Source organism: Mesoplodon bidens, assembly GCF_964165515.1.
Source record: "Mesoplodon bidens genome assembly, chromosome: 2".
Taxonomy (NCBI): Eukaryota; Metazoa; Chordata; class Mammalia; order Artiodactyla; family Ziphiidae; genus Mesoplodon; species Mesoplodon bidens.
This window is the reverse complement of record NC_138177.1, coordinates 185,059,254-185,086,919: the sequence shown is the minus strand read 5'-3', so window position 1 is coordinate 185,086,919 and position 27,666 is coordinate 185,059,254. Positions and strand designations below refer to the sequence as shown.

Below are 27,666 nucleotides of genomic sequence, written 5' to 3'. Positions count from 1 at the left end.
CACGCGCCAGGAAACGACAACAACCACATCCTGCCCGTTCGTCTCTCCTCCACAGATGCCGGGCCTGATTGGCGCTGAGGAAAACACAGGACGAAAGGGACCAGGGCCCTCCAGGGGCTGTGAGTGCCTGCCCAGCTGGCGGGAGGGGGCTAGGGAAGCCTTCCTGGAGGTGGTAACACAGAGGAGGCTGGGCAACCCTGCACCCCAGGTGGCCCCTGTTCACATGCTGATTGACCCATGGCTACGTCCTTCCCTGCGGGCCTAGGGGAGTGTGACCCGCCCCTTGATGAGGACCAGAGGGCGGCAGGGGGTTCAGACCTACCAGGCTGCGGGGCCAGGCCAAGCAGGGCCTTGAGGACCATGCATGCCATCGTAAGCATGAGCCCCACCACTGTCCCCAGGGACCGCCCCGTCTCCCCACCATGGGCTGTGCTCCAGGCCTCCCTCTCTGTGGGCTCCCTGGCCACTGGGCCCGGTAGAAAGGCCAGAGGGAACCCATCCCAAGAGGACATCAGCCAGAAGGCTGGCTCTGTCCTCAGACGAAACAGCCGCCTGACCCCCTCCTGCTGGGGTGGGGGGCTCTGGGTCAGAATGGGTTCATCCCCCATTGGTCACAGGAAACTGGACAGGTCACTTGATGGCCTGAGCCTTGGAGTCACAGGTCAAGGCAAGGCATGGGATGCTACTGGATGACCCGATGACCCGAGTGGGCGCTGCTGTCAACACAAGCTAGACCCTCGCTTCTCATCCTCAGGACACTTGGGGGATTAACGGTGGGGACGCAGTTCTCCCCCAGTGACCCCAGGGCTTCACCGCATCCCCCGCCCCCGAGGCTGACGGAGTGACACCCGTGAAGTACCCAAGGCAGCAGGGGGCGCAGCCTCTCACCATGCTCACAGTGGACGCCGGTCCTCCCGGGGGGGCAGGAGCAGGTGCCGGTCACGGGGTCACAGGCCGCCCCCTGCCCACACCTGCACACGTGGGCACAGTGGGGGCCAAAGCGGCCGTGTGGACAGGCTGCCAGGAGGAAATGGGAGGGTGGCCACTCCAGGCTGGATTCCCCCTCTCTGCCGTGTCAACCGGGGACAGGGCGGGATGGGCCAGGGAGGGCGGGGTGGGGAGAGTCCCGTGTCTGCCCAGATGCGGCAGGGCTGCCTGCTGCCACGCCCCCTGCCCGCTGGCTCTGCTGGGGGCCGGCCGGGCTGCGGAGGCGAGCGACAGTGAGGCACAGCGGCCCCCGCCCACCCCGCCGGCCCAGCCAGGATTCCGGATGATTGGAAAGGCCCCACCTGGCTCAGGGAAAGGCCCTTCTCTCGGCAGGATGCCCAGCTGGCCTCTGCACGGCCCCTGGTGGACACGGCCTGAGCGGGGGGCACAGCACACGGCCAGGCAGAGCCGGCCGGCAGGGATGCTTTGGTCTCACGGAACCCCCAGCTTAGCCCGGCCTGCGGCCAGGCCCCAGGGGGCGGGCCCAAGAAGGGGGGTGGTCAGGGGCTGGCTAAGCCTACCCACCGAGGCGCAGGGAGGAGCTGCCCCCGCCCGCACCCTGGCCGCTCACCGAAGCCGCAGTCGGTCCCGAGGAAGCCGGACGGGCAGTGGCAGGCCCCCGTGGCCGCGTCACAGGAGCCCCCGTTGAGACACCCGCACAGCTGCTCACAGCCGGGCCCGAACCGCCCGGGCGGGCACCCTGCAGGGGGAGGGGCCGGCTGCCAGGGGCCGGGGGGCTCGCAAAGCCCCCGACCTCCCACCTCCCACATCATCCTTCCCGAGGGCCCAGCGGGCAGCACGGGCAGCACTTACGTTGCTGGCAGCCGGCACCGTGGTAGCCAGCGGCACACGCACAGGCCCCCGAGGCAGGGTGGCAGGCCTGGTTCTCGCCGGGGCACTGGCACTTCTGCCCACAGCTCTCCCCAAAGGCACCGGGCGGGCAGGCTGGGGTGAGGAGGCAGGGGGTCAGTGCCGGCCCTGCCTGGAGCGGGCATCCTCCCGGGAGTTGCCTCCCGGACCCCTTCCTGGGGGTAGAGGTTTGGGGCCCCGCACAGGGGCACGTGTGGCCTGAGCCACCCACTGCCCCGGGGCCCGCCCAGGTTGGTCACCTACCCTGCTCACAGCCGGGCCCAGTGAAGCCTGGGGGACAGTGACACTCCCCGGTGACGTGGTGGCAGGCAACGCCGGGTGGGCACTGGCAGCGCTGGGCACAGGCCTCTCCAAACCAGCCGGGCGGGCAGGCTGCAGGGAGGCATGGGCCCGGAAGGGTCACCATGTGAAGGGCCCAACCCCACCCGGAGCACCAGCGGAGCTGGGGGCTCGCCATTCTCACACCGCCAGCCCCTCAATCCCGGCGGGCAGAGGCACGCCCCGGTGACGTGGTGGCAGGCGGCCCCCCGGCGGCAGGCACAGTTCTTACAGGGAACCCCAAACGCGCCCTTGGGACAGGCTGCGAGGAAAGAGGCAGGCAGGCGGGCGGGGGGCTGCTTGGGGCGGCTCCCTGGACGGAAGTGGGGAGGCCCCGGGAGCTCAGCCCACAGCCCTGCCCCCTACCCGTCAGTTGCCCACCCCGGGGAGGCCTCCACACCCTGGCGTGAGCCGAGGCCACACTGGAGGGGGCCCTAACCCATCCCACTCACGGCTCTGGCACTGGTCCCCAGTCCAGCCGGCCGGGCAGAGGCAGTGGCCTGTGTGCCGGTCACAGAGGCCGCCGTGGAGGCACCCGCAGACGTGCTGGCAGCCGGCTCCGAAGAACCCCGGGAGGCACTCTGCAGAGGTGGGGACAGGTGAGGGGACCGGTGAGGGTCCAGCCCTGGAGCAGGGCGATGCCCCTGGGACCCAGGACACCCCCGCCCCGCCACTGCTTCCCGCACCCAGAGCCTCGGATCCCATGTCCTTGGGAAAGAGGGGTGTCCAGTGGGCTGGTCACACTGCAGGCGACACCCCAGGACACTGACCCCCAACTCCAGGCAGCCACAGGGGGAGGGGCCTGCACCAAAGCACACCGGGGCGCTGGCCCTGGGCTCCAGACCCCCAGGGTCCCTCCCTCCTCCGCCCGCCCGGCGCTCACCCTTCTCACAGGCCAGCCCAGCCCAGCCCTCGGGGCAGGTGCAGTGGCCTGAGACAGGGTCACAGGTGCCCCGGTTCTGGCAGAGGCAGGCATGCTGACAGTCCTCACCGTAGAGGCCCGTGGGACAGGCTGGGGACGGAGAGAGAAGTGACTTGCAGCATCCCCGCCAGCCAGGCCCGGGGCCTGAACCCTTGGAGGGCCAGCCCACTGGATCTGCAGGCCCGCCCCAAAGGGCAGGGACCTAGGGCTGCCTCTAGGACGACCTGCTCCAGGGCTCCCCGGGCCCACCTGCCCAGCCTCCGGAGGCTCAGGGCTGAAGGGTGTGGTCCTAAGCCTTCCTCCCCGCCCCAGGTGCCCCATGGCGGGGGCATGGGCCCCCGCCCTCCCTGCCCTCCCTGCCCTCCATTCCCAGTGAGCTGTATGTCCACCCCGCGCCCCACACCATGTGACCTTGCACGGCCCGGAGAGGAGCAAGCGTGTTGCCTGGACCCAGACTCCTGGGCAGGGCTCACCCTGTAGGCAGGTGGGCCCCGTCCAGCCAGGGCCGCAGCGACACTGCCCATGGACAGGATCACAGGAGGCCCCATTAAAGCAGGAGCAGGCCTGGCTGCAGTTGTGGCCATACGTGTGGGCTGGGCAGGCTGCAGGAGAGAGGGGAGGTCAGGAGCCGGGGGGACGGACCCCAGGAGGGGCTGCAGCAGATGGTCCCGGGCTGCTCTGGTCCATCTGCCCCTCCCTCTGGTCTGGGCACCAGTCAGGGTGGCCACAGATAAGGACTGACCCTAGCCCTAACGGGCAGCACCCAGGGCTGATGGGGGCCTCACGCACTCTGGGCACAGCGGGGACCCCGGCGGCCAGCAGGGCAGAGGCAGGAGCCGTTCACGGCGTCGCAGGGCACCCCGGGGCTGCAGTCACAGGCGCGGTGGCAGTCCACTCCGAAGAAGCCGGCCGGGCAGGCTGCAGGCAGGGGGCGGTGATGGGAGATGGCCAGGGGTCATGGGTCCCCCACCCACACGCCCGGCCACCCCGGCCTGCACCCTGGCTCACCGCGCTCACAGAAGGTTCCCCTCCAGCCGGCCGGGCAGGTGCAGGCCCCGCTGACATGGTCACAGGCTGCCCCGTGCTCACACTGGCACTGCCGCCCACAGCCCGGCCCGAAGTAGCCCTGGGGACACCCTGAGACACCAGACCATCAGCTGGGGGGACGGTGAGCCTGACCCAATCCTCCCCAGGCCTCCACTGCCACCGGGCCAGGGCCCGGGACTGTGGGGCGGGAGGAGCCCCTCCACACCCAAGGCCTCTGCACCCGTCCCCCAGCTAGGAACCGAGCCCCGAGCCCTGGGGAGGAGGGAGCCCCAGGCCCACCCGGACCCACCCACCCGGCCAGGGCAAGGCCCTCGTTCCTTAGCAGACACCTTTCTCCCCTTCTCCCGGTGCCAGGGGTCCTGTGGGGCACAACTGGCCCCACCTCTCCCTGCTGCGCCAGGTGGGCCTTCTGTTGGGCCCAGGCAGGTGGGAGGGTGGAGCCTGGCCCAGGCTGGGGAGGGAGGGGGGTGGGCTCAGGCGAGGAGACTCCCTGTTTGTCCGGGGACAGGAGGGCAGGACTAGGTCCCCGACACTTGGGCATGTGCACGTGCACGTATGCATGTGCGTGCGCATGCGGGTGTGCATCGGCGCGTGTGCGTATGTGCGCGTGTGCGGGCCGGGCCGGGACTCACGCTGCTCGCACCACGGGCCCACATAGCCGGCCTCACACAGACACAGGCCGCTGACGGCGTCGCAGCTCCCGTGGCTTGCGCTGCAGTTGCAGGTGTGGCTGCAGTCGGGTCCCCAGTGGCCGCTGTCACAGGCTGCGACAGGGGCCGGGTCACCCTGTGCAGGTGACCACAGCCACGTTGGGGTCCAGGGCCCTCCCCGGGGCCTGGGCGGAGGCTTCCCCAGGGCAGGGCAGGGATGCTGGCACACCAGGCTGCCTACCTCTCTGGCAGCTGAGGCCGGTCCACCCTGGGGCGCAGCTGCAGCGGCCAGTCACCGGGTGGCAGAGCCCGTCGTTGACACAGGAGCATCGCATCTGGCAGCTCGGCCCAAACCAGCCTGCTGGGCAAGCTGCAGGGAGGGCGGGGTGAGCGTACTGGGGCTGGGAAACACGGGGCCGGGGGCAGGGGGACACAGGTACGGGACACAGGGGTGGGACACGGGGGTCGCAGGTGGGGCCGAGGTCGGGGCGGCGGGCACTCACTGTCCTGGCAGCGGCTGCCCATGAAGCCGGGGCGGCACAGGCAGGCTCCGGTCTCAGGCTCACAGGAGGCACCGTGCTTGCACGCTGGGCAGATCTCCTGGCAGCCGAGCCCCCAGTGACCCTCAGGACAATCTAGCCCCACCACAGCCAGTCAGTCTCCCCTGGGGCCTTGCTGGGCCCCTCGGGGAGCAGGAACTTCTGTTCCCACCTGAGCTGTCCCGGAGGAGGGAGAGGAACAGGCACGGGAACCCCCAGCCTCCTCATGGGCTGCAGGCTACAGGGCGTCCACCCCCAGAAACGGAGCCCCTGCCCTAGAACGGCTCAACAGGCAAAAGGGGGGCACCCAGAGTGAACAGGTGCCTAGAGGACAAGCCACAGGCCCGGGGAGGGCTGGGAGCCGCTGGTCAACCTGTCTCCATGGCTGACAGTTCCTAGTGCGAGCACCCTCTGTGGGCATGGCCACAGGGCAGCCACAGATGCCCACGTCCAGACCCAAGGCTGGTTGGTGTGAGCTCTCGCAGTTGCTGTGGACTGGCCTGGGGTCTGCAGGGCTCCAGGGCTCAGGTCAGGGCTCCCCAAACACAGCCCAGGGCTGGGGTCCCCAAACACAGCCCAGAGCTGGGGTCCCCAAATGGGATCCAGGCTGGGCTCCCCAAACACCGCCAGGAGTCATGCAGCCCAGGGCAGTTAGGAGACCCCGGCACAAGGCTGCCACTCACCTGCCCCACAGTCAGCCCCGGTCCTCCCAGGAGGGCACAGGCACCGCCCCGTGACCCGGTCGCAGGGGGCGCCCTCACAGGAGCAGGAGCCCGAGCAGTTCTTGCCGAATGTCCCGGCCGGACACTCTGCGGGGGGTGCGGGGGGGGCCTCAGCCACCACCACGAGGAGCTGCCCTCCTCCCCTTGAGGCCCCGCCCCACCCCGCCCGCGGCACCTGCCCCAGGCACCTGCCCCCTGCCCCAGCAGCGTTGCTGGACACAGCCGCGGTCCCCTGGGTGACGAGGGCGGTCACGGGAGTGGGCAGGAGACGGGGGGCACAGGGCAGGACGAGGAGGGGCCTGTTTGGGCTGACCCGCCTTGGGGGGCGGCGGGGAGCGGCGGCCTGGAGACCACAGGCCAGCAGGGCTCGGGAGGCGGGCAGCCAGGGCCCTGGAGAGCGGGGCGCAGGGCTGGCTCTGCCTTCCTCCCACTTTGGTGCACCCTGGGGACCCCCTGCTGGTCACCCCCATGTTCAGGAATGAGAGCGGCCAGGCGGCTCTGGGCCCACAACAGGGCTTCGGGAAAGAATGCAGGGGCCACGGAGCCTCGCCCCACCTGTGAGGGCTGCAGTGGCTGCTCTGGTGGCCTTGCAGGGCACTGCACCAGACCTCACACCTGCCCTGGCTGGGGAGGCAACGCGGTGGAGGGAGGGCCCTGCCAGCCTCAGCACCGTGTGGCCGCCCCAGTGCTGCTGGAGGGAAAGCTCCCAGCTCAGGAAGGCCAGCACGGCACCTGGAGAGGGTGGGCTGAGGCACCCTCCACGCCAAAGAATCAGAGCCCGCCCAGCACCCAAACACCCAGCGGGGCTGAGACTGAGGTCGCTCCCTGCCTGAGGGGCGTGAGGTGTCAGGGGGTGGGCGGGTGCCAGGCCCGGGGTCTCCCTGGGCCCTGAGATGAGCTCTGGACAAAGGACACACCCTGGTGAACTGCTGCCATGAGGGCCCATGCTGTGCGGGCACAGGCCCGCCCACTGGACCGCAGGTGCAGCGCAGGGCACGCACCAGGTGGCCAGGTGCAGCGCACGCACGCAGGCACCCACGCAGTGCGGACCGGGGCGGGCAGGGAGGCCCAGCGGGGCCGGATGGAGCTGTCCCACCACCTAGGGGAGCCCCCGCTCCACTGACTAGGGGCAGACACGTGTTTGGGGGTTAATACTTTCCAGACCTAACAGCAGCGGGGAGCCCATTATTGCTGTAAAAAATATGTGTGTCATTTCCTGTGGCTCATCCTTGGGGCCCTGGAGGCTTTTAAAGAAAAAAGGAAAAGAAAGACAAAGAAAACCAGCAGGGAAGCGCTGGGGGTGAAGGCCCTTCCGAGTCTCAGCACACAGGCAGCCAAAGAGGGCAGGTGCAGGCAGGCCTGCCGTGTGCTGGGGCTCAGGGGGAGACTGACCCCTCGGCTGGGGCTGGGCGGTGGCCCCCAGGCCGCTTAGGGGCAGCTGGGCGGGCAACTCTGGCTGAGGGGAACTCGAGCCGCTGCCCCGGTCGGGGTCACACCAGTCACACCACAGGCCCCCTCGGCTCCCACCTGCCCCCCGGCTGACGGGTGAGGACGGTGTGCCAAGGGAGGTCCCAACCTGCCTGCGCCCCGTCGGCGGCCACGGCAGCCCCACTGCTCAGAGCGAGGGCTCCCCCATGTAAACGAGGGGCCCCCAGCCTCCAGCCTCACCCGTGCTTGGTGCCCACTCATGCTGCCCCCCGGCCCGGGCGTCCACGTGGAGGGCCTTTGGTCACTCCCCGCGCCCCACGCCGGCACCTCCGGCCCAGACTTCACTCCGAGCCACCACCCTCGGGAGCAGCTGCCTCGGTGCCGCTCTCGCTCAGACCCACCAGGAAGGAGCCCCCTGGCCCAGCTTCCAGCACAAAGCTCACTTAGAGTATCCTGTGACAGAGTGAGTGAGCAAGTGACAGAGGGAGGGGACGATCTTGGAGAGGCACTGGCCCTTCTCCAGGCCGCCCTGCTCGTGCGTGCACGTGCACACACACACACACACACACACACACACACACAAGTTCCCGCCCTCTCGGGTGCACAGAGACAGGCAGACCTGTGGCTGAGTCACCACCGCGTGACCAGGGTGGGGACATGGCAGGTCAAGGTGCTGCCAGGACCAGCACTTATGGTGCCTGGCGCCTAGCACGGACCAGACGGCCTGCACCCCACCCGCACACCAGGGCTGGCCGCTCACCTTGGCCGCAGTCCTCCCCCTGGTAGCCGGCAGGACACTGCTTCCCACACTGGCCACTGATGGGGTCACAGGCCACGCCCGGGGGGCAGGTGCACGCCTGCCGGCAGCCTGGCCCAAAGAAGTCCGGCTGGCACTCTGCAGGGGGAGAGGGGAGAGGGGTCTGCAGGGTTCCGCCGGCCCTGAGGCCCCCCCTCCACAGCCCTGCACTCACCGTCCTGGCACCGCTCGCCCCTGAAGCCCGCCTTGCAGGCACAGCTGCCGTCCCTCCTGTCACACGCGCGCGTGTTCCGCTGCTCACATTGGCACTCCTCCGAGCAGCCCGGCCCGAAGGCCCACGGTGGGCAGGCTGCACCCCAGAACCAACCGTGAGGGGGCTTGCCCCCTGCGAGCGCCCACCCTCCCCAGCCCAGGTTCTCCGGCCCCATCCACCGAGCTGTGTCTGGGACCCCACGCAGAGCCGCTGGTTTGTGCCCATTCCACAGATGAGAAACAGGGTCTCAGAGAGGCACTTCCCAGCCAGGAAACACTCGGGATCCTCACTGCCTCCCTCTATACAATCCTTCTACAAAGAGCTGCTAGGATGCAGTCTGATTGCTTTTAGCCAGCATCCCACTGCCTCTCCCATCCCAGGTGTCTATGGACACAGAGAGGGGTGACCCCACCGGGGGCTCAGGACTTGCTGCCAGGAATGTCCTGGAGCTTCCGAGGGAGGCCTGCCCCTGTCCACGCTCAGCCCACCCACCAGCCTGGTTGGGGCTGGCACCGCCCACCCGGACAGACGTCCTGGCGGCCAGTGCAGTCCAGAGGACGTGGCTTTGAGCCCACAGACCCCACACCCCAGCCGGGGCACTTGCTGATCTCCCGCATCCTCATCTGTAAACGGTGACAGTCCAACACAAGCTGGACCGCGGACAGCAAGCACCCGGCCCATGCTGTGGCCCCGCCCCCCGGACACGGACGGCCAGCGGGCAGTGGGACTCACCCAGGTGGCAAAAGCGGCCATAGAGCCCCGGGTCGCAGAGGCAGGCCCCGTAGAGGCGGTGGCACCGGCCCCGGTTGGCACAGTGGCACTTCTTACCACAGTGCTTGCCGTAGAAGCCTCTGGGGCAGCCTAGGGGAAGGGAGCCTCTTGACTGCCCACCCGGACACGGCCCCCGCCTGAGGAGATGCTCCAAGGGGCCCCAGGACCAGCACAGGAGTCAGGAGAGGCCTGGGCCACCAGCAGCCTGAGGACCCTGCACCCCAGACAGTGAGGGTCCTGGGAGGGGTGCGGCAAGGGCATCACGAGGGCAGAGCAGCAACGAAGTGCACCCCATGGATGCGGCCATCTGCCCTGGCTGGCCCGTGCTCCTAGGTCTGTGGCCTGGATGGCGGCCAGAGGGGGACACCAAGCACGTCCCCAGCACACACGTGGGAGACGCTCAAAGAAAGCCCACCCTCGTCTGACCGGCACCTGCAGCGTCCTGACGTCTGTCCCTCGGTGGTCACCTAGCCTGACCTCTGGACCTCACAGAGGGAAGGACACGGGCCCAAGCTCAGGGGGCCCAGGGCCAGGAGCAGGAGCCCGAGGACAACCTGGACAGGGCTCAGGCATTCCTTCCCAAAACGCTCCCCTCCAGCTCTGCCCTGCCCCCGTCCTGCCTACTGAAGGGCCTCAGGGAGCTGGATGGTGACCCCAAGGTACGTCCACATCCTATCCACCAGGGTCACCAGGCGGGGCCATCCTGCATTGTCGGAGCAGGCCTAACCCAACAAGTGTCCTTAGAAGAGAAAGGAGAGGGAGGCCGGAGACAAGAAGAGGAGGCCACGGGGAGACAGAGGAACAGACTGTGGGGAAGCAGCCACGAGCCTGGGGCACCTGGAGTCTAGGAGACTAGTACGGGGCCCTGAGAACTGGGACGAACGTCCTCAAGCTCACCTGCACGGGCACACTTCACCCACAGGACTCTGACTGAGACCCGGTCTCCAGGAAGCCACACCACGTCATGAGCAGAAGCACTAAAATGCAGGCGCTTTATCTGCCGGCAGTCCCCTGGGTCCGTTCAGGGCCCATCACACATACAGCACCCAACAGGCAGTGGGCTTTCAGCCTCGGCAGAACAGGGATGGCAGATCGCAGGGGAAGACAGGCAGGGATGCTAACCAAGCCGAGAAGGTGACCAGAGGGAGGGGGTGAAAGCCCTGCCTGGCCGCCCCGGGACTTAGAAACCTGCCCCCCAGCGCTCCCACGGACCACCCAGGCACTGCGGACAGGTCCACCGATTGCTGCCATCTGCTGCATTGGCGGAAAGTCCTTGATATGTTAGCTACATTCGCCAGCAAAAGAAGCAGAAACTTAAAGTTCTGAAGACTTTAAGATAAAGCATCAAGCACCTGGGAAACTTATGTGGACTCTAGTTCCTCCAGAAATGTTGCAACTTCCAAGTTAAAAAGGATGGTAATGTCGTCCCATGCGGCTGCACCCCAGGCGTGCTCCCTTCTGCAAATCCCACCCAGTCATCATATAGCTCTCCTTGAATGCTTCCAGGAACAGGGAGCTCCCTCCCTCCCTGGGGATCCTGTTAACAAAAGTGCTATTCTTCCAACAAGTCCTCACCACCTGCTGTAGCCAGGCCCCAGGAGAATCATCAGATGTAGAAAACTCAATGCCTCTTCCACTAAAGGGTCTCACCCTTCCCCCAGAGGGAAGGAGACTAGGAGCTGAGAGGTAGTGCCCACCTCTCCCCTCTGCCCAGAGGACAACCCTGGAGGCACAGGAGGGGCTGCACCCACCGTCCTCACAGTGGGCTCCACTGACACCCGGAGGGCAGCGGCAGGCCCCCGTCACAGGGTCGCAGGTCCCGCCGTTCTGACAGCTGCAGGAGAAGCTGCAGTTCTTCCCGAAGGCGTCTGGGGGACAAGCTGCAGGGGACACAGAGAAGCACAAGGGTCACTGGCCCGCAGGAGGACTCGGGGCCCAGAAGCCCCTCCAGAGACACTGAGACACCCTCCTGGGGGTCGAGCCACCCAGCTCAAAAGCAACTTCCCAGAGCAGCACCTGATGGCACTCATGCTCCCTGTCCCTGTCCACAGGCATGGCAGACATCTCTAATCAATTGCCACATCCTCTCCCTCTGAACTCCAACACGCCCACCTTCTCAACCAGCACTTTCAGAGTGGGTCACTGGCAGACCCCCTCAGAGACGGTCACTACGGCCCTTGAGACTACTGGGGTCACTAGGCAGGGAGTGGACAGGCTCTGGACAGAGCCTGCGAAAGCAGCTTTCAAATGTGCTTTGGCTACCAACTTGGTGCGTGGCCTGGGGAGGTGACCTCTCTCCTCTGGGACTCGGGCATGACTGGCCCACCCGCTCACTGCTCTTCATCAGACCCCTTTATGTCTTAGTTGTTGGCTTGTCGCCGGACCCCCGTCCACCATGACATCTGTGAGGGGCAGACAGCAGGCCCTGCTAGCCCCTGGGGTCTCCCAGCGCCTAGAACAGGGCCTCGCAAGGAGCAGGAAGCCAAGAGACCCTGAATAAACGAGTGAATGAGTGAATGGATGGACCTGTGGAGCCCCTGCCCAGGGCCGGCGGAGAGGCGTAAACTGTGTGTGCTGCGCAGGTCCTGGGGCTCAGGGGCCCCGCCCACACCCTGCCCTCACAGCAGCCTCACCCTCATTGCAGATGAGCCCGGTCCAGCCGTCGGGGCAGTCACAGCCACGCAGGCTGGGGAGGCAGGTCCCCCCATTCCTGCAGTCAGCGCAGGTCAAGCTGCAATCTGGGCCAAAGGAGTCGTCCAGGCAGACTGGGGGACACAGCGGGAGAGGGGCCTCAGAGCCTGACCCCTGGCCCTGGACCCCGCCCAGCATCAGGTCAAAGAAGGGGACACAAGGGATGTCCTCAGGCTGCGAAGGCACCACGTGGGCGAGCGGAGACGTGGGACCCAGATGGGGGGCCGGGAAGGGCTCTAAGCAGAGAGCTAGTGGCCCCATCCCAGGCTCAGCCCCGGGCGCGCCGGGCAAACTGACCAAGTAGCTTGGCCTCTCTGCACCTTGGTCCAACGAGGCCCTCACGGGAGCCCTTCCTCACACCCAAGACCGCCGGGTGGGCAGCAGCCGGGCCGAGGGGGCGCTGGTAGAGAAGCCCTGGGGACGGGCGACCTCTCACCAAACTTCTCCTGCAGTGTGTGTTCGGCCCACGCCTCCTCCTCCTCCTCGGCCCCGATGTGGTCATCTTGGAAGAGGTGGGGCAGCTCGTCCTGGAGCATCGCCACGTGCGGGAGGGGCCGTACGAGGGGCAGGTGGCCGTCCAGGCCCACCTCGGGCATCTCCAGGGCTGGGCGGAGCACAGAGGGCCCTGAGCCCCTGCCGCCCCCCTGGCCTGCCCGGGGTTGGACTCTCTGCCCCTTGGTGCCCAGAAGCAGCTCCGGGCCTGAGCCCCACCCCGGGGCCCCTCCTCACCCCAGCCACCCAGGACACCCCCGCTGCACTCCTGACCCTACTTCTCAGGACAGAGGAGGCTCCGGGCTCTGAGGCCCTGACCCATGCCACGTCTACCCCGCCTGTCCCGGCTCCCATGCTGGCCCTAGGGACCCTGAGCACGGAGTGGGTGTGGGGACAGGAACAGCTCTCTGGCCCTCTGGATGCTGCCCTCAGTCCCGGGAACCATGTCCCTCCTCTCACCTGGGCAGGGCAGGCGACGACTCCAGGGCCCCTGAGTAACACCCTGCCTGGGGGCGCCTGTCTGTCCGGCCCCCCCCCCAACCCTGCTGCCCCCCGGCCTGTCCCACAGCAACAGGAAGGACAGAAGTGGGGTCTGTCCAGCCGGGAAGGTGGGGTCCCCGTGGTGCCCAGCAGAGACTCACGGCTGCAGCCCCGGCGGTCCTCGTCCAGCAGGTAGCCGTCCTCGCAGGAGCACTGGAAGGAACCGGCCAGGTTTGTGCAGCGGTGCTCACAGCCGCCACGGCCGGAGGTGCACTCGTCCACGTCTGTGGGCAAATCCAGGGCGGCTGGCGCCTGTCCTCTGGGGGTCAGGGTCTCGGGGGCCCCTTCTGCCCCAGCCCTGCCCACTGCACAGGGGCCTGCTGGGTGATACCCACGCCACAGCCATCCTCCTGTCCCCAGGGTCAGAGGGACGGGGTGCACTGCCTGAGGGAGGCCAGGCTGGGAGCAGCCAGGGGTGCAGGCCCAGCCCGAGAAGAAGACAGCGACCTCAGGTGGGGGAGGGAGTGGGCAGGTCCCACAGCCCTGCCGATGGCAGGTGCCCAACCAGCACCCACTCCCCAGCCAACACAGCTGCCTACCGCTCACCCTCACAGCCGCAGCCGTCGGCACCAAGCTGGTAGCCAGCATAGCAGCTGCACTCGTAGCCGCCAGGGCTATTGGTGCAAACCTGCTGGCAGCACGGGGAATCGGCACAGTCATCGACATCTGTGGGGCACACACCACAGCCCGGCTGGCACCCAGGCGCCCGCCCACATGTGCACCCTTCCACAGCACACCAGTGTGTGCATACCTGCACACAACCACACGCACACCTGCACACACCACACGCACACCTGCACACCACACGCACAGCTGCACACAACCACAACCACACCTGCACACCACACGCACACCTGCACACAACCACACGCACAGCTGCACACAACCACAACCACACCTGCACACCACACGCACAGCTGCACACAGCCACATGCACACCTGCACACAACCACATGCACAGCTGCACACCACACGCACAGCTGCACACACCCCACACACAGCTGCACACACCACACGCACACATGCACACACCACATGCACACAACCACACGCACACATGCACACACCACACGCACACCGGCATACACACCTGCACATACCACACGCATAGCTGCACACAACCACACACACAGCTGCACATACCACACGCACACCTGCACACAACCACATGCACAGCTGCACACACCACACACAGCTGCACACAACCACACGCACACCTGAACATACCACACGCACTACACACACCACACGCACAGCTGCAAAACACACGCACACCTGCACACAACCACACAGCTGCACATACCACATGCACACCTGCACACACCACACGCACACCTGCACACACTCACATGCACAGCTGCACACAGACACATGCACAGCGACACACCACATGCACCTGTGCACAGCTGCACATACCACACACACAGCTGCACACAACCACATGCACACCTGCACACCTTCACACAACCACACGCACACCTGCACACAACCACATGCACACCACACGCACAACTGCACACCACATGCTCACCTGCACACAACCCATGCACACCTGCAGGCTCTCCCACACACCTTCATGCAACCCATGCACACAACCACATACACACCTGCATGTGAGGTGCATGTCCTCGCACACAATCACACATGCACTCATGTCCTGGTCCTGCACACAGAGACACACGCAAGACACAGGTCACGGCCCCAGGGCTGTCCCGCCTGCTGCAGGGGCAGACTGGGGGCTGGAGGGTAGTGGGGAGTCATCTCGGAAGCGGGGTCTCCCCGTGCAGAGGGCGTGCTCGCACACCACAGTGTTCGGGTGCTACTCCCGGCACGTGGGCATTCGACCGAGTGGCTGAGCAGAGGTGGAGGTGTGGTGGGCGCTTGGCAGGGTGGGTCGCAATGCTGCCTCTCACTAGGCCCCCTCGTACCACTCCCGCCTCCACCCGGGGCAGGACTGGGGGCGATGGGAGGGCGCGTCCTCGTCACGGCAGCAAACCCAGGTGCAGATCCAGGGCGGCAGCAAGTCCCTGGCTCGGGGGTGGGGCGCTCGGGAGGGAGGCGGCTCGCACCAAGGCACGTCCTCTGGTCCTCGTCCAGCTCGTAGCCGCGGGGGCAGGTGCAGACGGGCCCTGTGCTGCTGTGGCTGCAGCCGTGGGAGCAACCGCCGTTGTCCGCCTCGCAGCTGTTCACTATCTCCATCTCGATCCCTGTGGCGAGACCCGCCACCAGGGACGTGGGACAGGGGCTGGGGTGACACCCCGAGCCGGCATGGTCCTCCCGGCCCCAGCCGCTGCCACTCTGCTGGGAAACAGGCAGCACAGAGCTCCTGGGCCAGGCGGGCTCTGGAACCCTCTGTCCTCCTGGTGTCTCCCGTCCTCTTCCCACCCTCCCGGGGCCCACACGCAGCCCCCAAGCCCAGCACTGCCCTTGATTGACAAGGAATCTCTACCCCTCGGCCAAAGCGAGCTGGCAGCCGTGGCGGGCTGGGACTGGGGAGCCATGCGGCCCCGCAGGCACCTCCGCGCCCCGTGCTGCTATTGCCCACTGTCCACTCACGGTAGCACTGCCGGCCATCGGCACCCAGCTCGTAGCCTGCGTTGCATACACACTTAAAGGACCCATGCGTGTTGAGGCAGCCGTGGGCACACTGGGCCAGGCCTGTGGCACATTCATCCACATCTGGGTGGGAGACATGGAGGGGGTGGGGGGCTCTGGGCCACTGGCCTGAGAGACTCGCCCCCAGAGGTGGTCTCTGCAGAGGGGTCAGGGCCCTCTCCCGCCTTCCCTCTGAGCACCTGTGTTTTCACCATCACACTCCAGGTGTACAGCCGAGCTCCCTCCCAGGGCGAGGAAGTCATGGCTGCAAGTCTGGGCTCAGGCCCCACCAGCAGCATCAGGCGAGGGGCTCTACCTCTCTGAGCCCGCGGTCTCTGAGGTGTGCATGTCCCGCTCTCGCCAAGCCTCCCCCCATCCAGGGCCAGGCACAGGAGGGGCCTTTTACCACCAGCCTCTGGGGGGCCATCCAGAGAAAGCGCACGCTGACATCGAGGGAGAGGCTACCAGCTTCTTCCCCGCAGCCACGTGGCACTGGCCTCAGGACCCAAACCCCAGTGTCCCTGACAACTGCTTTGGTCCCACCCCTAAGAGTCCATAGGACGAAGCTGACCCTCAGCCCCGTCTCCCACTTCACCCTCTGAAGCCACCTGCATCCAGAGTGCTAGGACGTGCCCGTCACATTGGCAACGATGCCTAAAATGCTTTCCTGGTGGTGACATGGAACCACAAGCTTCCACCCCTGCGGGCCCCGTCTCTCTGATGGCCATCCGGCAGGATGCCTGGGAAAATGACCGCTGCCTGCCCTGGACACACCGTATCGCTTCAGAGTTACGGGGGATGCGCACAGACCCCTCCCCAAGGCTGCTCGTCCAGAGCCGCCTGTAAAGGGAGGAGCAGGGACACCTGACTCCCGTGACTGGGAAACTAACAAACATCGCACAGCGGACACCCATGCAGCCAGGAGGTCGGAGCGCGTTCTAGAAAAGCTGCGCCCGACCGGGCTCTGGGGTGATGCTAAATGTGCCCACTAACAAACAAGCTGTAGAGACACCTGGAAGCCGACACGGGGATGCCACCCGGGTCGCGGTGACGCTTCCTCCTCTCTCCTCCCTCACCCTTTCCTGTTTCCCTAACGAGCAGGTACTACTTAGGTAACACGAGAAACATACAAAAATAACAAGGCAACCTGAGATCTGCCTTCCTGCTGACATGAGACTCTCTCTGGGAGCAGCTCCTTGGGTTCCTGCCCCTCCTCTCCACCCTCCACCCTACCCTGCCCCCCAGCCCCGGAGATAAACCTGCGTCATTGCAGGTCAGCCAAGGGTGACAACAGGGGCCGCCCCACGCCCATAGACCGGTGCAGGGGGATGCAAGGAGGCGAGCCCCGCACAGCTGACCTGGACCAGCCCGAGGGCAGGGAGGGAGTCTTACCTTCGCAGGCCTTGCGGTCCGCTGCCAGCCAGTATCCTGCGTGGCACTCGCAGTGGGCAAGGCCCCGGAGCGCCCGGCACGTGTGCATGCAGCCGCCGTTCCGGTCCGTACATGGGTTCCTCCCTACGGTCGCAGCCAGGAGGCATGGAGGCAAAGGCAGGAGATGGGGGGCTCTGGCAGTTCGGGGACCTTCTCCGGGGCCTCTCGTGAGGCCCCCACCTGGAGCTCTCACCCCTCCTGCTCTGGCCTGATGGGCTGGGCAGTGGACTAGGGGTAAGATTAGCCCCGGGCATCCCCAAACAACTGCAGAGAAGACAGCAGGGCACCGGCCAGGCCAGCCCTGGTCAGGCAGCGGGCTCACGGCCAGCTCCCCCAGTGCCTCTTCTTCTGTTGGAACCCCCAGCCCCGTGACCCTGTGCCGCTCTGCCCTCATTGCTGGCTCCAGCCCCTCAGACCCATACTCCTGACCCGGGAGCCAAGAGGCCGGGTAGGGTCAGGAGCTACTCCCTCAGCACGTGCCCTGCCCCAGCCCCCATCTCCAGTTCTCAGGGGTCTCCCGGACCTGCTCTACCTTCTCCATCAGAAGAGCACCCCCTTCCATGACAGGAAGTCCTGAGACCCCAGGGCAAGGTGTCAGACGGGGCCTGAGCAGCCCCCTCCGCCCAAGGGCCAGGGCTGGAGTCCCACGTGCCCATGCCAAGCCCAAGGTGGGCCTCAGAACTGGGGGACATGCAGGATGCCCTTCCTTTTCATCCCTGTACCCCTATCCTGAGCTTCCTGCCCCCCGAAGATGTGTGACCCCAGAGGACAGCCTGACAGGCTTCCTCCCTGGTGCCCGCAGGGGCTGGACGATGCCCCACAGCCTCTTGGCAGCCAAAGGGGCCCCTGCTGCCCCTGAGGTCCCCCTCCAGCACCAGCAGCCAAGCAGGGAGGGGCTCAGGCTGTGGGGTTCCCAGACAGGTCTGTGGGTGCATGGAGAACGGGGGTCCCGGTGGGAGTCCCAGCCCTGGTCCTCCCCCTCCCGCCGGCTGGTGGCCACTCACGGGTGCAGCGCTTGCCATCCTCCTGGAGCTGGAACTCGGGCCGGCACTGGCAGCGGTGCTGGGTCACCGTGAGCTGAATGCAGTTGTGTTGGCAGCCGCCATTGCCCACGGCGCAGGAGGTGATGGCTGGGGACCCGAGAGGAGCCAGGTCAGCCCAGGACGACGGCCTGGCCCCGGGCAGGCACAGAGCACCTCCTGCAGGAAGACTCCGGGCCCCTCCAAGCCCCTCCTCCTTTCTGTCCACACCCCAGAAGCAGGGGCTTTGAGAGGGCGACACTGTTCCTATCCAGTTCGTGGGCCTGGCTTTGCTTCTCGGCCCACACACAGGATACGCAGGGCCGTGGTCCGAATCTGGATCCTCCGGCCCAGTCTGCCCCAGGACTGGGTGTAGGGAGGCACCGCAGAGCAGGCCGCCCACCCCGATGGAAGCCCAGCCCCACCCAGCACAGAATGCAAAACACCGGGGTCCCCTAAGCGCCAAGGCGTCCAGGGCTCAGAGTCCGAGCAGGCTGGGAGGCTCCCTGGAGGAGGTGGCAGGCCAGCAAGGGCTGGCGAAGACCCCGACATTCCACTGTCTAGGTCATCAGGCCAGGCCGGAGGGGCAGGCGTGGGCCTCCGTGGACGGCCACCATGACCTGCAGGCCTGGCCCCCAGCTCCTGATGGACCAGTGCAGCTCCTGCCCACCCCAGGCCAGGCCCCACCCCCACCTGACCTCACACAGTCCCCGCTCCTCCCAGCAGCTGTGGGGACAGCACTTGGTGAGGCCACAGAGCCAGGGACCTGCATCCTGCTCCCGGGATGCCAGGGGTCCAGGTGCTCACGCTCAGGCACACACAGGGCAAGGCTCTTGCGGGTGCCCAGGTACTGAGTGGATGGGCTGGGGCTGTGCCTGGTGGGGGGGGGGCACTCAGAGAGGCTGGGCACCCAGAGAGGGCACCTGGGCTCTGGTGCCTCCTTCAAGTCACTGGTAGTGACCTCGTGGTCAGGGAGGGACAGGCTCTGTGCTCTGGAGCAAAGCTTTGAGAATGTGTTACTGTCTGTGCCCTGGGGAGGCGTGGACCACTGCCCAGCGGGCCTGGACCAGAGCAAACCTGAGGCCTGGTACTAAAACACTGTGACCGCCGGGGGGCAGGCCTTCACCCCCAGATGCCATCTGTGCCGTCATCACAGACTGCAGGGCGCCACTGGCCTCAGGGCCCGAGTTTGGAGAGACCATTTATTGTCCTGGGTTTTGGGGGCCAGGAGTGGCACGCCCCACACCACCGACGCCAGTGGGTCTGGGAGCAGCCGGACGATACGCGGAGCATGTAAGCGGCCTCAGGGCTCGGAGCAGCCCAGGGCCACGCTGTCTGCCAAAAGCAGAGCTTCCTTCAAAGCAAGTATGTTCCCCCAAAGTCAAGACACAGCACTCACGATCCTGCCAGTTCCCCACATGGGGCGAGTGGGTGAGAAGCCTGTGCCCAGGTCCCCTTCCGGGGCCGAGCCAGCCCTGCTGGGGGGCGGAGGATAGCCAGGGTGGCGGGGCCGGCTCTGTCTCCTGGCTGCACCTGGCCCTGCCACGTGTCGGGGAGGCGCAACAGAGACACGAGTCCCAGGTGGAACGGAGGCAAACAGGGCGGCCACCATCTCACACCCCGCTCAGCCTCTGGGCCCCCCGTCCAGCCACCCACCCCCGACTCTGTGCTGACCCCCGAGGCCCCGCCTGCCTCTCCTGAGATAGCTCTACTTAAGGCACTGCCATCAACTCCAGAGAGAGGCTTCCAAGCGTGGCCTGAGCTGGCCCATTCCTAGGGCCCCTTTTGTGTTCACACCAACTGCATCCCTGCTCAGAGCTCATCATAGGAATCAGAAGCCCTTCCTGGCAGCGCCGGGCAGGCACATCGAGAGAGGGGCTCGGAGCCCCGGGCAGGGCAGCCGGCTGGGCAGACACCACAGCAGCAAGGACGACCCACAGAGCTGTGGCCCTGCTGGAAAGCAGCCCTTCCAGACAGCAGAGCCCCAAGACGGGCCCAGGGCAACCCAGCTCCGGGCCCACAGGAGCCCACCGGGGGAGAAACCCCAGGCAGGTGGGGGCTACGGAGGGGTCCGGCTCCCCATGCAGCCTCGCACCCTCCCAAGCCTGTCTCTCACTGCTCTGCTGCACAAGTCCCAGCGTTCCAGATGCTCCCAAGCTGTACACACGAGGAAGCCAAGCCCCATGCCATCACCTTGAGCATCCTGTGCCCTGGATTGCCGGAAAGCTGAACAAGGCAGTTTTTCTCAGGCGTTGGGCAGTGCAGCTCAGGAGAGAGCCAGCCTCTGCGTGACCAGTGCCCAAAGCTGGGGGTGAAGCTTCCAGGCCCCTCGGGTCACTGTGAGACCTGGCCATGGAACCCACATACCACTGACCCATGCCCGGGTGGTCCCGCAAATCAGAACCAGGCTCAGACCTGAAGCAAAGCTGACAGCCTATCAGAAAATGGGAGACAAGGGGTTTCCGTAGCCCCGAAGGGAATTAATGTTTGTGTCCCCCTAAAATTCATATGTGTACTCCTAAAATTCAACCACCGATGTGGCTGTATTTGGGGGTAGGGTAATTAAGGTTAAATGAAGTCATCAGGGTGGGGCCCTGATCAAACAGCATTTGTGTCCTTATAAGAAAAGACATAAGATCTCTCTCTGTCTCTGTCTCTGTCCCTGTGGCCATATGAGGAGATGGCAGGAGGGGCTTACCAGGAACCGAACTGGCTGGCACCATGATCCAGAACTGCCAGCCTCCAGAACTGTGAGAAAATAAACAGCTGTTGTAGAAGCTGCCCAGTCTGTGGTACTTGTTGCAGCAGCCTAGGCTGACTATTGCACCTTCACTTCCCAGTTTGCAAATGCCAAGGCCAGGGGACTCGTGGGTTCTAACAGAGCTGGGCTGCAACTCCACTTCAACTTCAACTTCAACGAGCAGGAGTTGGTCTAGCCGGGAGCCAGTTGTGAGGCATCAAGCTCCTCAAGGGGAGTGGGGCCTTTCCTTGAGCAGGAAACTGGACGTTCTAGAAATCAACTGTCCTACAGGGTGGAGGGCCTGCTCCATCCATGCCAGCGGTTCTCCACTCCTGGAGGTGCAGGTGGCAGCACCTGGGACCTGGGCACGGATTCAGGGCTGGAGCCCAGCAGCAGGTGCGTATGAGTGCCATGGAGGAAGCGGCAGGTGGGGGCTTGGAGAGCTGACCTCCAAGGCGGCTTCGCTGGCAAGGCCCTGGTCTCAGAGCCCGGCAGGCCGGCCTGCCCGAGCTGGTCAGCCGAGGGGCTGTGCCTGGCAGGCCGGTGGGGTGAGGACAAGTATATCGGCAGCGTGCCGAGCCCCCCAGGCCACTCTGCTCCAGACGCCAACCCCAGCCAGCGGTTTTGGAGCAGGCTCGAGGGCGGCTTCGAGGGTTTTGTAATTACTGCCCTCAACTGGCTTGGCTTCTAGGTCCCAAGAGCCTCACAACACGTGGGGTCAGCAGCAACCTGCAGCCCTTCCTTCTAGGAAGCCCTCTGCTGGTGACAGGGCCAGGACGGCGGGACAGGAAGCGGGTGGCCCCCTGGCTTGGCCAGGAGGGGAAACTCCCCTGGGCCCTGCCCACTCCTGCCCCCCTCGGCAGCCCTTGGTTTGCCTACTCTGATTTGTGCGTCCTGCCCCCCGCGCCCACCCTCGGGCTGGGGCCTCCACAGTGCACGGGGACACGGTTCACCCGCAGCGTGGATGCACTGCCCTGCCCACGAGCCAGGGACTGGCACCGTCCCAACATCACAGACTGCCCTCCACCAACTGCTCCTGCTCCCCAGGCCCAGTGCCCTGCCCAGTGCCCGCCCACCTCGGATGAAGCACTCGCAGGTGAGAACCCAGGCTCTGCGGCCCCGGCACCCAACGCATGTCATCCACACCTCCCGCCTCCCACACCTCCCCCGCCCCACGCCGCTGCTCCAATCCTGCTCCCCGCTTGGTTCTGCCAAGCTCACTGACTCTAAACACCCCCCAGGCCCCGCCCGGCCGTCTGCCACGGCCCCACTTTGCCCTCGCTTCCCCACTGGGCCTCTGCATCCAGCTGGGGTCTGGGCCGCTGCCCCTGGCTTCCCCAGGTTGGGGTGTGACCCTCCCATCACCCATGGGTGCCGGCAACCTGCACTTCCGGGGGCCTGGTCTCAGGCACAGCTGTGACCTCCCAGGGTGGTCCTCAGGCAGGGCTGGCCTTCCCTCTCCCCATTCGGACTCAGCGGCCCCTCGGGGGCAGGGAAGACACACTCCCTTTTAGAAGCTGCAGTCTGTTCCGTGTCTGGAGGGGACTGGAAGACATTCCCAGAACTGCATCTGTGGTTTGCAGGGATGATGAGCTTTGCAGACAAGCCTGGCAATCTCCGCCCCTCTGCTGCCTGCGGCTTTGGCACCCACGCCGCATGCTGTCAGCAAAGCCTCCGGGGACCCAGGCGGCCTCCCCTCCGAGGAGCTGGGGAACAACGGCCTGCAAGGCCCTGTGCAGCACCTCACTGGGAAGACCTGGGCCTGGGGGAGCACCTGCCCCGAGGCCACATGGCGCACCTGTGGTAAAACCCCACAGGAAGGCAGGGGCGCGGAGACCCTCCCTGTGCTGTGGACCCAGTAGGGCCCACCTAACTCCAGGGGCAGGGCACTCTGGCAGGGGCAGCCAGGTCACCAGGGGGTGCATGCTGACAGAAGAATCCTTCCCCCAGCGTCCATCCAAAAGGCCCAACAGTCCTGAGGCCGAGGGGAGGAAGAGATGGATGGAGAGCCCACCTCTTCCAAGTGGCCAGCCCGGGGCATCTCACAGGACCCTCTGCTCACTGGGCCAGTGACACCGTGCTCCCTCAGACTGGCCCCGGGCGAGCTGCTCACCACTACGAGGGATGTGGGGAAGCAGCCACGTCCAAGGCCAGGGTCCAGAAGGGACCCCTGGGCCGCAGTCTCTCTGGGCCAGAAGAGGAGGGTTTCCTGGCACCAAGTGTTAAAGGACTGGGAGCAGGTCTCTGTGGGTTTGCCTGGGGCGCTCTGCAAGATGGCGCAAGAAAGCCAAAACGTCACTCCCAGACACCCGCCCAGCACTGCTCTTGGCAGCCCCATTTCCCACAGTTTGGGGGAGGAAAGGGCCCAGGGTGAGAAGCAGGCCGGCCCAGCCCTGGGCCTCACTTGGCCCCGCCCTTCCCCCCCAGAGCCTGGGGGGTGGGGTGGGGGAAAACCCAGGAGAGCACCCTGGCGATGGAGCGCCCCAGCACGCCCGGCTGCCTCTGCTTCTTTCTCTTGGGGCCAGGCTAGCCAAGGGCAGCCAGGGTGGGATGTGAGCCACTCAGGGGCCTCGGGGCTGATGGTAAAATCCTTCCTGCAAATTCTCACTTTACAAATTGAACCTTTGGGACTTCCTGGTGGCGCAGTGGTTAAGGATCCGCCTGCCAATGCAGGGGACACGGGTTCGAGCCCTGGTCCGGGAAGATTCCACATGCCGCGGAGCAACTGTGGCCCGTGAGCCACAACTACTGAGCCCACAAGCTGCGACTACTGAGGCCCACGCACCTAGAGCCCGTGCTCCACAACAAGAGAAGCCACCGCAATGAGAAGCCTGCGCACTGCAACTAGGAGTGGTCCCCGCTCGCCACAGCTGGAGAGGGCCCGCACGCGGCAACGAAGACCCAAAGCAGTCAAACATAACAACAAAAACATTTAGAAAAAAAAAGAATTGAACCTTTTTGTGTTTTATTTCCATAAGATCTTTTGCAAGGGAGGGATGCAAGAAGACTGTGCACTTCCTGCCTCTGAGGCAACTTCGAAGAGTGTTTCAAGGCTCCCCTTATCTGTTTCAAGCACCCCCCCCCAAGCACTACCACCTTTAAAGACTTCCCAGATCCCTGGGGCCCCATGATGTGGCACCAACCTGAGAGCTCCCAGCACAGAGGACCTTCCCACCCTGTACCGAGGAAAGATGGTCACATCCCTGCGGGCACCTTCTCTACTCCTACCCTCCAGCATCTCTATAATCCTCACTCCAAGCTCTGAAGGCGGGGGTGCCCGGGCCTGTTCCCTGCCTGCCTGCAAAGTCCCGAGAGAGCTCACAGCACCCCTCCCCTTGCCCAGAGGATCCCAGTAGGCCCCGGGGAGGGGTCCAGAGCAGCTGTGCTCCAGCTGTGCAGTCTGCCCTGCAAGCTGGCCTGTGTGGGGGAAGGGAGGGATGGGGAGGGGCACAGCTCCTACACTGACCTTCCCATAAATGTCTGCTGAGACCCTAGGATAGTCTGGGCTCAGAGGGTGCCACTGTGAACCACGGACAAGGCCACCAGCTCCTCCCCACGCCCTGCACCCTGGGAGTCCTGCAGAAGTGGAGAAGGCCACACCTCCCAGAGGCAGGAAGTCCAGCAGCCTGGCAGGGCCCCCACCTGGAACCCCTCATCTGGGATCTGAGGGGCTCGGCCGCCCTACCCACCCCAGACCAGTAGGTCAGGTGCACTACAGCCGGGGTGGGTCCCTCGGCATCCAAAAGGGGCACATTTAGGGAGAAGGGCCAGGCGCCCTTAGAGCAAACGCTTCTTGCTCTGCCTGGGAAGAAGCCACCAGGAGACCCCTATCCACTCTGGAAGCTTTTCAGTAAAGCCCAGGCCCCCCACAGGGAAGGCAGCCCCCGACAGACCCAAGCCGACAAACCCACACCACTCCCAAGAGACCTGGGGACCGCCCTGCACATGTGGGCTCCCAGGAATTCCAGATATGCGGAATTCACCAACAAGTGTGCGTGACTGTGCGTGGGTGCAGGGGATGCAGTGTCCATTTCCCGCTGGGAGTTGCCATCAAAAGGAAGAGAAAGTGACAGACCCAGGCCAAACACCAGCACTTCCAGCCATGGGACGCAGGTAAGAGGCTGGTGCCCAAGGTGGGTCTCAACTGCGCCCTCTGGTGGGAGCGACCAGGGAGTGGGCACCAGCACCCAAGAGAGCTGCAGACCTCCTGGGGCCCTGGGGCACACCACGTGGTCTGGGTGTGCAGAGTTGGGGGTGGCAGGCAGGGAGTGCGGTGAGGTCCCAGCAGCCTCTTGACAGGCTGTGCAGGCCACGCCGGGGGCCCTGGGATCAGACCTTGAAAAGACCCTTTAAAATAAGCAAGTGCCACAAATCAAGACTTCTGGGGCCCCGGGCACAGGCATCTCCCAGGAAAGGCTCCAGGGAGGGGCTCCAGCGAGGGACTCCAGTGTAGCGGAGGGGTGGGCTGGGTTGGGGGCCAGGGGCAAGGCTGGGGAGCACCCCTCCTGGGCTTCCGGAAGCCAGCAGCTCAAGGCCACTCTTAGAGGCCACCATAATTCCTCCCAAAGCCCTGAAGGGCACCCTCCCCTTTGCGTGCTGTGTACCCATTCTGGCAGCTCAGTGAAGGCCACCATCGGGGGAACTAGGGGGCGCCTAGGGAGACAGGAAGGTGTCTCAGCCCAAGCCACTCACCAAGGAGCCAGCAGGGGAGGGGGCAGTGGGTACCACCCAGCCCACCCTGGATCAGCCTCCAGGGACGCCCTTCTCCAAGGGGAACCTGCCCCAGAGGAAGGGAGAATGAAGGACACTTGGGTACCTGGGGGACCAGCAACTGGGGCTGCACCCTGCTGTATCTGTCCTGAAGAACATCACAACATTCCTGCATCTGTTTCCACTTTCCAGCCCAGAGAAACTTTACAGGGCAGCTGCCTCGCTCCCTGAGCGGCGGCCCAGACATACGAGAGTGCCTGTGCCGGGGAGGGCCCCCCAGGGCTGGCGGGCCGCCCTGCCACATAGCAGCAGGGCCTGCAGGAGGGATGCTGCTCAGAGCCCTCCCGGGCCCGCTCGGGGCCTGCAGGGTGGAAGGAAGAGGCAGCCCCCCATAGCCGGGGAGAGAGCACCGGCCCGTGAGGGTGACCACTGGCCCAGCCCCCAGAGGATGACCCCCACGTGGCCTCCCAGACAGAGCAGCCAGCAGGGAGGGTGAACCCTGTGCCCATGGCACCTGTGTCCAGAGCAGCCAGGAGAGGGGCGGCGGACGGCCCAAAGCCAGACGCCTGGCCTCCACCCTCCACCCTCCGTCTAGTGGGCGCCAGCGTTCCCCTTCTCTCCCTGGAGCCTCCCGTGCCGGCAGGGGGCCCCATCGAGCACGTCCTGCATGGCAAAAAGGCCCCACAGAGGAACTGAGGGCTAACACCCCGCTTCTCGGTTACCCCTTCCCCCCCAGCCTCAGCCCCACCCCCAGGCTCCCTGAGACTGGGGTGGGGGACCTGGTCCTGGGAAGCCCAACTCTGCAGGCCAAGAGCAGCCCCATGCTGCCCCCGCCCCAGGCCGGGCCTTCCCCACCACCCAGCAGGCACCCAGTCTCCCCAGTTTGGGGCAGCACGGCCGGACCTGTGTCCCTGCCGATGGACGACCACAGCTCCTGCTGCATAGGGCCCTGGAGAGGATGGTGGGCCAGGGGCTCCTGCCCGTCACGCAAGTCCCCCGGGGAAGTGGCCAGATTCAGCTGTGGCTACAGAGAGGGTGCAGCCCAGGTCACAGGGCTCAGGGTCCCAGGGTCCAGCCTCCATGGAGAGCACCGGGCCCAGGACACGCCCTTTCACCACCTGGGCCCCAGCAACCTGGCGTGAGTGGTGCTGGCCAGGGCCCACGATGGGTGGCAAGGGCCCCTCGGCATCCCACCCTCAGCAGGACGGAGCCAACTGTAACGGCGGCTGCACTGAGCAGACAGGCCCCACGGGGCCCCATTAGGCCTCTCAGCCCAGGAGTGCAGGGGCCCCGGGCCCCTCCCAGACCTGGGCACACCCGGAAGGGCCAGGGGATGGCTGAGGCCAGGAGCCCCGGCAGGGAGGTGGCAGCGGTCCCAGGAGGCTGCAGGGGTGCTTACCCAGGCAGGTCCTGCCGTCCGCGTGGAGCCGGAAGCCGGGCTTGCACTCACAGAGGTAGGAGCCTGGCGTGTTCACACACCTGTGCTGGCAGCCGCCGTTGTGCACCTGGCACTCGTCCACGTCTGCGTGGGGACACGGGGCCGGGGGTCAGCAGCCAGAACCCACCCAGGCCACCCGCTTCTCCCCGGCCCTGCACTCGCCCCGGGGAGCCCAGCCCGGCCCCCCTCTCTCAGGACACTGCCCCCGCCCAGGTGTTGGGGCCCAGACCTGGGACCCTCCTTCTCAGGCCGCGCTGCCTGCAACAGTGCCGAGACCCTCGCCAGCGTGCCGGAGCAGAGTGGAGAGAAGGCAGGCCTGTCTCCAACATCTGACGGCCCCTGGGAGGAAGAGCCACCACCTCTGGGGCCGGCTCTGGGGAGCAGCGGGGGTCAGCCAGATCTCGGGGGACAAGCTCAGGTGGGCGGGGCAGATCCTAGCGCCTTTCAAGACTGAACCCAGAGCCCGTGCTCTTTTCCAAACTCCAAATCCAGAAATGCTCTCAGGGCAGGGCTAGCTGCTCCTCGGGGGGCCCACGAGCCCAGAAGAAGAAACTGGCAACTCGGGAGAGGCCCCTGCCCAGGCCTCGGGGTGGGGGAGCCTGAGTGAGGCAGGATGGGGGGTATGCTCTGTGTTGAACAATGTCCCCCAAATTCATGTCCATCCACAGCCTCAGGGTGTGACCTTATCTGCAAGCAGGGTCTCTGAGACGTAATTAGTTAAGGACTGAGATAAGGTCATACTGGAG

At 65.8% G+C, this 27,666-nt stretch overlaps 1 protein-coding gene across 6 annotated transcripts in view; it reads right to left on the bottom strand.

The window, feature by feature from the left end:
- MEGF6 (multiple EGF like domains 6) overlaps positions 1-27,666 on the bottom strand; it is a 38,169-nt gene that overhangs the window by 3,827 nt on the left and 6,676 nt on the right. For 2 of the 6 annotated variants that reach the window (XM_081224908.1, XM_081224912.1), the window contains exons 2-27: positions 26,882-27,004; positions 18,018-18,143; positions 16,975-17,097; positions 15,544-15,666; positions 15,057-15,194; positions 13,534-13,653; positions 13,089-13,211; positions 12,392-12,559; positions 11,898-12,029; positions 11,016-11,144; positions 9,226-9,354; positions 8,455-8,589; positions 8,244-8,378; positions 6,017-6,142; positions 5,298-5,429; positions 5,036-5,164; positions 4,777-4,908; positions 4,106-4,234; positions 3,887-4,015; positions 3,571-3,699; positions 3,059-3,187; positions 2,628-2,756; positions 2,101-2,229; positions 1,801-1,932; positions 1,559-1,687; positions 889-1,017 (exon numbers count right to left, since the gene is read on the bottom strand). In XM_081224908.1, coding sequence (XP_081081034.1) covers positions 889-1,017; positions 1,559-1,687; positions 1,801-1,932; positions 2,101-2,229; positions 2,628-2,756; positions 3,059-3,187; positions 3,571-3,699; positions 3,887-4,015; positions 4,106-4,234; positions 4,777-4,908; positions 5,036-5,164; positions 5,298-5,429; positions 6,017-6,142; positions 8,244-8,378; positions 8,455-8,589; positions 9,226-9,354; positions 11,016-11,144; positions 11,898-12,029; positions 12,392-12,559; positions 13,089-13,211; positions 13,534-13,653; positions 15,057-15,194; positions 15,544-15,666; positions 16,975-17,097; positions 18,018-18,143; positions 26,882-27,004 — 3,387 coding nt within the window. The remainder of the gene's footprint in view (positions 1-888; positions 1,018-1,558; positions 1,688-1,800; positions 1,933-2,100; positions 2,230-2,627; positions 2,757-3,058; positions 3,188-3,570; positions 3,700-3,886; positions 4,016-4,105; positions 4,235-4,776; positions 4,909-5,035; positions 5,165-5,297; positions 5,430-6,016; positions 6,143-8,243; positions 8,379-8,454; positions 8,590-9,225; positions 9,355-11,015; positions 11,145-11,897; positions 12,030-12,391; positions 12,560-13,088; positions 13,212-13,533; positions 13,654-15,056; positions 15,195-15,543; positions 15,667-16,974; positions 17,098-18,017; positions 18,144-26,881; positions 27,005-27,666) is intronic. The other 4 variants (XR_014015109.1, XM_081224909.1, XM_081224911.1 and 1 more) reach the window with 4 other exon arrangements.